The sequence below is a fragment of the Myotis brandtii genome, unplaced genomic scaffold (genome assembly GCF_000412655.1).
Source record: "Myotis brandtii unplaced genomic scaffold, ASM41265v1 scaffold4, whole genome shotgun sequence".
In the NCBI taxonomy this organism is placed as follows: Eukaryota; Metazoa; Chordata; class Mammalia; order Chiroptera; family Vespertilionidae; genus Myotis; species Myotis brandtii.
The window spans coordinates 53,115-62,591 of NW_005365371.1; the positions used below are offsets into that span (position 1 = coordinate 53,115).

The 9,477-nt window shown below is 40.3% G+C and overlaps 1 protein-coding gene across 1 annotated transcript; it reads left to right on the plus strand.

Moving 5' to 3' along the window:
- The first annotated feature begins 3,862 nt into the window (after positions 1 to 3,862).
- On the plus strand, positions 3,863 to 9,477 carry LOC102256309 (14-3-3 protein zeta/delta-like). Its single transcript, XM_014545241.1, is given in 4 exon segments — positions 3,863 to 3,944; positions 6,110 to 6,259; positions 6,532 to 7,126; positions 7,128 to 9,477. Coding segments are annotated over 3 exon segments (942 nt in total). The 5' UTR covers positions 3,863 to 3,944; positions 6,110 to 6,153; the 3' UTR covers positions 7,369 to 9,477.

Sequence of the window (9,477 nt, forward strand, 5' to 3'; positions counted from 1 at the left end):
CACCAGAGGCTCACCCCATTGGCAACAAGCGGCACCCTGCCTTGGTCTGGTGCCCCACTCACCTGCTCCACCATCCCGCCATGGCAATGCCCACCATGTTCCATGCTCTGCCAACTGCTGCCAACACCCACCATGTTCTGCGAGTGCCCCTTGGTGGTCAGTGCACATCACAGCGACTGGGTGTTCGGTTGTTTGGTTGTTCCACTGTTCAGTCTATTTGCATATTTATATACTAGGGGCCAAGTGCACAAAATTCATGCACAGGGGTTCCCTCAGCCCAGCCTGCACCCTCTCCATTGGGGACCCCTTGGGGGATATCCAACTGCTAATTTAGGTCTTATCCCGGTATCGGGCCGAAACCATCAGTCAGACATCCTTCTCGCAATCTGGGACCACTGGCTCCTAACTGCTCACCTGCCTGATGGCTGAATGCCCCTAACCACTCTACCTGCTTGCCTGATTGCCCCTAACCACTTCTGCCTGCCTCTGTGATAACCCATAACTTCTCCCCTGCCAGCTTGATTGCCCCCAACTGCTCTCCCCTGCTGACCTGGTTGCCCCTAACTGACCCCCTACCAGCCTGGTCACCCCCAATGGCCCTCCCCTGCAGGCCTGATCTCGCCCTCAACTACCCTCCCCTGCTAGCCTGGTTGCCCCCAACTGCCCTCCCCTGCCGGCTCACAGTTCACCCAGATTTGGTTCTGATTCGTCAGTTTCTATGCCATTCAGCGTCAAAAGCTCCGCCTCCTAGGCAGCCATTGGCTCCTCACAGTTCACTGAGATTTGGTTCTGATTGTTTGGTTTCTATGCTATTCAGCATCTCCGGGCCTATCTCTGGGCCTGATCAAAGAGGCAGGGTTGATCAGCAGCCCCAGCGGAGGCCCAGAGAGAAACTGAGGCACCGCTGTAGGGAAACCTGGAGAGAAAGAAATAGGTAATGGCTGATCAACAGCTGGCACGGAGGCTGCCTCTTTCTTTGGCCTCTCTATGTGCCTGATCCACAGCCTCCTTGGCAGTCAGTGCTGGGTTGCCGTGGCAACCCAGCACTGACTGCAGGACTTATTTCGTGTGTTCTGTGGAGCCTTTGGTTGGTCATTACGGACCCTGAGTTTTTATATATTAGGATTATCAAGTCAATGTTCCAATTTCCAACTGTCTCATAAGTGTTTTGTTTTTACAGCTTGTTTTTTTGAATCAGAATCCAAATAAGGCCCATATATTGCAACAGAGTTGACATGTCCTGTAACCTTCTTTTAATCTATAGAATTTCCTTCCATATGAACACAAAGATTTTTATACATAATATATAAGTACAGTTGTGGTCCTATAAATAGGAGATTGTCAGGATGAAATACAACTGAAGGATGTGGTAAGAATGAACTCAGCACACACAAACATGCACACACACCCCTGGAATAGGAGATTTGGTACCAGAAGTACTAGGACCATCTTCACTCATAGAGAGTCCATCGACCAGCTCTCATTTTGCTGAACATCAGCTATAGGTGAGCCGCTGGACTCTACATTATGAGAGAACAAGAGGCATTTAATAAGAGGACATTATCCTGCCTCCAAGTCCTTAGAGTCAAGTAGAGTAAATAACATTAAATGTTTGAAAAGTTCCATGGTAGTGCAATAATTAAATGAACAGAGCAGCAACCCAGGATATGTTCATGAATCATTGAACCATTTGAATTTTTAGGTCATTCTTCATTTTTTTCCTGGATCTATATATTACCTATAAGTTCTTCCAAAGCAAACAATTCTAATCTAAATTCTATTCAGACAACCAAACCACCTGACCAAGATAATATGGTCCATTTAGTTGGTCTGAATAACTATAGTAATTTCTAGTCAATAAATGCTTTTGAACAACCCCCCTATGACCCACATTATACAAGGTGATGTGGATCATGGGATAGGTATGTAGCACATACTTCCCCTCCTGTACATCATAATTACTTTGGGAGCTAAGATTTATACACATAAAATGACTAAATTAGAGAGAAAGTGCTCAGAGTTTTTCAGTGGGTGAATAGGGGAGCGAGTCCTATGACATGGACCTGACCCTTCAAATTTCATTATTGCTGTGCAACCCCAGGCCCTGTTTCCTTTCCTAAAGGCTCAGATTCCTCTGCAAGTATTCAGGAGAAGGATTAGTCTCTACAGAGACATTTACTGCCACTGGGAATACTATTGATTCTCTATACATAGCTGTGACACTTTTTTACTTAAGACTTTTAAAGACAGTTAAACTTTGGTTATATTTGCACACAAAACAGCAACAAAACTTATTGAGATGTTTAGAGGTAATAGAGGTTACAAAACAGCAGCCCACAGTCTGAACATGGCTTCTAGATATGTTTTATTTGGTCTAGTTTGAATCAGTTGCTAATATTTTCAAATCAACCATCCTATATAATAAAAGGCTAATATGCAAATTGACTGAACAGTAGAAAGACCAGTCGCTATGATGCGCACAGGGGGCAGACGCTCAACACAAGAGATGTGCCCTGGTGGTCAGTGTGCTCCCACAGGGAGAGCGCCGCTCAGCCAGAAGCCAGGTTCACAGCTGGTGAGCACAGCGGCAGTAGCAGGAGCTTCTCCCGCCTCTACAGCAGCACTAAGGATTTCCAACTGCAGCCTTAGGCCTGCTTGCCCTATAGGGAACGGGCCTAAGCTGTCAGTCAGACATCACACAAGGTGTCTGGGACTGCGAGAGGACACAGGCCGGGCTGAGGGACCCCCCCTCCCCTGAGTGCACAAATTTCATGAACAGGGCATCTGGTTTCACATAACACTCCAGATGTCCCCTGTAACCTCAAACATTCAGACACATTGGATATGGGTTTCTGTCTGAACAGTTTGCTGTGGCTGAATGGCAGGTGCTGGATAGTCCTCCAGAGTCACATCACTTCACCTTTACACTTGTAGCTTCTTGCCTGGGCCCTGGAGGTCTATGAGTCTGACACCCTCAGTCTATCCAAAAATTTTGCCTATTGAAGTGTTCTAAAATTCTTTCTTAGCCATGCTTCATTACTATGCAGGATGAATGATAGATCTGCATTTCTCTGTTGCTTGTTTACACAAATGTTATGATTTTGGAGTGCCTCTACCAGGCAAAGAAATGGAATTCACAGGTTCACTAAATCTAAAATACAGTCTCTTGCTCCAAAATGCACTACTCCACTAGCCATTCCTCTTCTGGTACAATTAAGAAGTTAAAAACGGAAGTATCTGAGTTCTTGTGATTGTATTTCTCTTAACACTGTATTTTTATTAACTGGCAACTTATTTGCTCTTACCTAATAAGAAAGAAATATATATTCATTGTAGAAACTTTGAACAATGCAAAATGCATAAATTATCTTAGTCATATTTTATTCTAGTCTTCTTCTATACATATATACTTTGCAAAGTGGTGTCATAATAATATAATTGAAGTTAATCTTCTTTCATTTAATAATGTAAAATGAGTACTTCCCTATTCCAGTAGCTACTATTTGAAAATGTAATTCCTAGTGGCTGCTAAATATTTTTAACACAGGGATATACTAAAGTGTATTTAACCATTTTTGTACTGGATTTTAAACTGTTTTATTTTCTTCTTGATTTTAATAAATAGCACTGTAATGAATATTTTGTATTTATATCTTTGTTCCCATTTTTGATAATTTTTATGGGATGCATTTGTAGGAATAGTATATGTATTTTCATAACTTTAAAAATATATAATGATAATAAACAATGCTTTGAGAATTGTCCTCTCATCAACATTTGTGCATGCATGATCAAAAGCTGTGATGAATCAAATTCATTCATCTACTAAGGATTGTAGTAATCAAAACTGTCTTTGTGTTTCCAGGCATTTTCAGATGAATTTGACCGAAGGGCTAATGGAAATTCCACCAGTGACAAAATTCCCAAGGCTCAGAATACACAAGGTTCAGCAAAGATATCTTTTCATTTTTTTCCTTTATTTATTTATTTAATTCGTTTCTTGTTGTTCTTTTTTGGGGTTCAGAAAAAATATTAAATTAAGAAATTATTTATAGTTGTTAAATGACTACTTAATGATAAGTGAAAGATGGCAGTGATGATTTTTATGAAAAAATATATTTGTGATAAAGGAGATATTAAATTATCTTCCATACACCCGAGCATGCAAGACACTGGCCATAATTGTGCAATCTTGAGCGGAAGATTAAACAATCCAAGTTAGATAATCTGTACAGAGGGCTTTAAGTAGTGATGAGGCTAGTATTTCCTAAGGATGATGTGACCTGTGTTTTTGGAAATAGACACATTTAAAGAGACAATACCAACCAAATGCTGCTTCTCTGTCAAATTTGCTGTTACATGTTTGGCTTTATCCTATTTGGAGTTTTCTGAGGCTTCTTGAATCTCAATATGTATGTCTTCCATCAAATTTGGGAATTTTTCAGTCATTTGTTCAAATATTTTTCCTGCACTTGTCTCTCCCTTATCTCCTCTGGTGCTCCAATAACATGAATGTTAACCCTTTCGATAGTGCACTGCCAGTCCCTGAAGATCTGTTTTTTTTCTTTTAGTCTTTTTTTCTCTGTTCTTCCGATTGGATAATTTTTATTGATCTACCTCCAAGTTCACAGACTCATTTCTCTGTCTACTGTTGAGCTTATCCAATGAATTTTTAAAATTTCAGATATTGTATTTTTAAGTGCTAAAATGTCCATTTGATTCTTAATTTATAATTTATATTTCTCTGCAGAGACTCCTATTTTTCCACTCATTCCAAATAATTTCCACTCATTTAAATATATTTACTTTGACCTCAGGGAGCATATTTATAGTAGATACTTTAAAGCCTTTGATAAGTCCAACATCTGGATCATCTTGTCATAAGCATCTATATTGAGTATCTTCACCCTTGAGAACTGCTCACATTTTCTTGGTTCTTTGTATGACAAGCATTTTGGGATAATAGACTGGTTATTTTCATTATTATGTTGTGACACTTGGGTCTTGTTAAAAATCTCCTGGAAAATTGTAATTGTTTTAGCAGGCAGTCCGTCAGTTAAGTTCATCCTAACAGTTCTGTCTCACCTTCTATGGGCAGCGTTCGCATGTCACTTCAGTTCTCAGAGCCTTTGCTGTGCTTCTTGGGACGGCTCTCCCATGTGGAGCTCCGCAGTGGGCTTAGGATTTATTCCAGTTTGTCACAGAACCGGGGCCCACCTTCTCCAGCTATCCCCTCAGCAGAACTCCCCTCACACTCTTGGCTTGCAGGAGCCCATTTTCTAGGCCTCTCCCCAGAGAGACAGTGGTCTCTTGGCATTTAAGTTGCTTGTTCTGTTGCTACATAACTTTGTGTGATCAAGGTTGTCCTCGGGCAAAGTGGGGAGAGAGAAGAGAGAAAAATAACAGGATTTCCCACACACAGCCATGTACACTTTTCAGACTGCAGGGACCCTTTTCCTTGTATCTTCTGGACAAAAATACAGAACTCCAAGAGCTTTAACTCCTTGTGGTGCCACTATGGAGTTCTGCAACTGGGGTCACCTTAGGAATAGGGCCTGGATTTAAAAAAATAAATATGGAAAATAAGGAAGATCCCTGCCATACTCTTCAGCTCTCAGGACCCCCTTTTCTCAATTCTCTGGCCACAAAGACAGGGATCCTCTGAGAGTTTTGCTACCTGTGCTCGTTGTGCAGTTCCAAAGCTGGGAGGGTAAGAGGAAAATTACAAAACTTCCCTCTTTACAGGTTGCCTCTTCAGGTTTTGACTCCCCTTCCCAATCTGCCTGCTGTTTATTTTTCAGTCCTCACTTCGTAGAGATTGTATTTGTCCCTTGTTTTAGTTGTAATCAGTTGGAAAGATAGGCTCTCGCCGGCTGACTTCACCTTGGCCAGCACCAGAAGCCCATGTTTGATATGTTTTATATTTTTAATGCTTTTTCAGAAACAGACCGTACTTGGGGCTAAGGGTCAGGACCATTTTAAAGGCCAGAGATACAGGGTTTGGGATGGAGACGGAGAGAAGTGTGGGAAGGCCACATGTGAGTAGCATGAACCTTAAGTCATTCTTGCTATTGTTAACTTCATTATTAACTCCATTTTTTCTTTTCAGGTTTGTATGGGACTGTTACCAGCCCTGCTTCAGGAGTGCATGAAATGAAAATTGGCCCCATCACCTTCCAGGTGGCCACTGGAGATATTGCTAAAGAATCAGCAGATGTGATTGTGAATTCAACAACAAAGACATTTGATCACAAAGCAGGTACTTTACTTGTAGGACTTTTGCTACAGTAATGGTCACAGTAGATCCCTTGAAGGAGGGTTTCTATAACCAAACTATTCTACAGTTGCTATAGCCAAACTGGTTTCTACAACTTTGGCTTAGTAATATGAATTAGTAATTTTAAAATTATTTTGACATGGTTTCCTATAAACAACTTTGGAGTAATATGAATTAGTAATTTTAAAATTATTTTGACATGGTTTCCTATAATTGGTAACAGTTTTTTCATGAATTTTTCTTCTTTTGATCAGAAATGCCCAGGTTGGAGACAGCGTCTCAGCCTCGCCGCCGCTGCCACCCAGAGACTGCTGAATCCCTGTCCGTCCAACTGCCGCCATCTACTCCAGACACAGAACATCCAGTCATGGATAAAAGTGAGCTGGTGCAGAAGGCCAAACTGGCCGAGCAGGCTGAGCGATATGATGACATGGCAGCCTGCATGAAGTCTGTAACTGAGCAAGGAGCTGAATTATCCAATGAGGAGAGGAATCTTCTCTCAGTTGCTTATAAAAATGTTGTAGGAGCCCGTAGGTCATCTTGGAGGGTCGTCTCAAGTATTGAGCAAAAGACAGAAGGTGCTGAGAAAAAACAGCAGATGGCTCGAGAATACAGAGAAAAAATTGAGACCGAGCTAAGAGATATCTGCAATGATGTACTGTCTCTCTTGGAAAAGTTCTTGATCCCCAATGCTTCACAAGCAGAGAGCAAAGTCTTCTATTTGAAAATGAAAGGCGACTACTACCGTTACTTGGCTGAGGCTGCTTCTGGGGATGACAGGAAAGGGGCTGTGTACCAGTCACAAAAAGCATACCAAGAAGCTGTTGAAATTGTCAAAAAGGAAATGAACTAACACAACCTATCACATTAACTTCTCTGTGTTCTATTATGAGACTCTGAACTCCCGGGAGAAAGCCTGCTCTCTTGCAAAGACAGCTTTTGATGAAGCCAGTGCTGAACTGAATACATTAAGTGAAGAGTCATACAAAGACAGCACACTAATAATGCAGTTACTGAGAGACAACTTGATATTGTGGACATCGGATACCCAAGGAGATGAAGCTGAAGCAGGAGAAGGAGGAGAAAATTAACCAGCCTTCAAACTTTTGTCTGCCTCATTCTAAAATTTACACAGTAGACCATTTGTCATCCATGCTGTCCCACAAATAGTTTTTTGTTTACGATTTATGACAGGTTTATGTTACTTCTATTTGAATTTCTATATTTCCCATGTGGTTTTTATGTTTAATATTAGGGGAGTAGAGCCAGTTAACATTTAGGGAGTTACGTTTTCATCTTGAGGTGGCCAATATGGGGATGTGGAATTTTTATACGAGTTATAAATGTTTGGTATAGTACTTTTGGTACATTATGGCTTCACGGGGCTAGTGTTAAAATTGCTTCCATGTCTAAGCAAAGAAAACTGCCTACATATTGGTTTGTCCTGGTGGGGAACAAAAGGGATAATTGGTTCCAGTCACAGGTGTAGTTGTTGTGGGTACTTTAAGTTTTGGAGCACTTAGAGTGCTGTGTTAGAAGTGGATATCCCATGGGTAGTCCATGCTGAACCATGTGTGTATCTGTGGAATACTCAGTCTCAGTGCGCACACCTTCGACTACAGCTGCAGAGTGTTCCTTTAGTTGTGACCCATTTAACTCTGGATAAGGGCAGAAACGGTTCACATTCCATTATTTGTAAAGTTACCTGCTGTTTGCTTTCATTATTTTTGCTACACTCATTTTATTTGTATTTAAATGTTTTAGGCAACCTAAGAACAAATGTACAAGTAAAGATGCAGTAAAATGAATTGCTTGGTATCCATTACTTCATGTATATCAAGCATAGCAGTAAAACAAAAAACCCATGTATTTAAATTATGTTAGGTGTTTGTTTTTTTTTTTTTTGCTTTTGTGATTTTTTATTTTCTTGATACTTGCCCAACATGCATGTGCTGTAAAAATAGTTAACAGGGAAATAACTTGAGATGATGGCTAGCTTTGTTTAATGTCTTATGAAATTTTCATGAACAATCTCAGCATAATTGTTAAGAACAAATGTATTAAGTTCATGTAAGTGGAATAAAAGTTTTATGAATGGACTTTTCAACTACTTCTCTACAGCTTTTCATGTAAATTAGTCTTTTGGTTCTGAAATTTCTCTAAAGGAAATTGTACATTTTTGGAAATTTATTCCTTATTCCCTCTTGGCAGCTAATGGGCTTTTACCAAGTTTAAATACAAAGTTTATCATAACAAAATACTACTAACAGAACTACTGTTCCCAACCACGTCCCATACTCCCCATCCTCCCAGCCCCCCAAACTCCCTGAAAAAAAGGTGTTGGGTTTGTTTGTTTGTTTTCAGAGGTGTGGGGATTGATTGGAAAAAATAATATGTTCCATTTAAAATTGTAGTATGGCATTCTCTAACTTGGAAGCCACAATGTTCTTGGCCCATCATGACATTGGGTAGCATTAACTAAGTTTTGTGCTTCCAAATTGCTTTTGTTTTTAAGAATTTCTTGATACTCTTATAACCTGCCTTCAACTTTGATCCTTTATTCTTTCTATTTGTCAGGTGCACACAGGATTATCTTTTTCAGCCTTCTGTCTGTCACCAACCATTATTACTTGGTGGCCATGTACTTGGAAAAAAGGCCGCATGATCTTTCTGGCTCCACTCAATGTCTAAGGATACCCTGCTTCCTTTGCTTGCATCCCATAAACTATTTCCCTCATCCTATTTACTGCAGCAAATGTCTCCTTGTTTTATCTCCCTGTGAAACTCCACCTATCCGGAATGGTCTGTCATTGGCTGCCTTTCAAATCTTTTTTCCTCTCTTCTTTAAATAATGGGGCTAAGTTATACCCAAAGCTCGCCCTACAGACTATTTCCTAAGTACCTTGCAAAAACACCAAATAAAAATACCATTTTAAAAGAGGTGTATTTTTTCTTTTAGAATGTAAGCTCCTCAAGAGCAGGGACAATGTTTTCTTGTATGTTCTATTGTGCCTAGTACACTGTAAATGCTCAATAAATATTGATGATGGGAGGCAGCGAGTCTTGATGATAAGGGGGAGAAACCGAAATCCCAAATACTGTTTTGTTGCTTGTTTCATTATGACCTCAGATTAATTGGGAACTATCAGCCTTTTGGACAATTGTCCCAAATATTACATTCAAATAAAAGTGCAATGGAG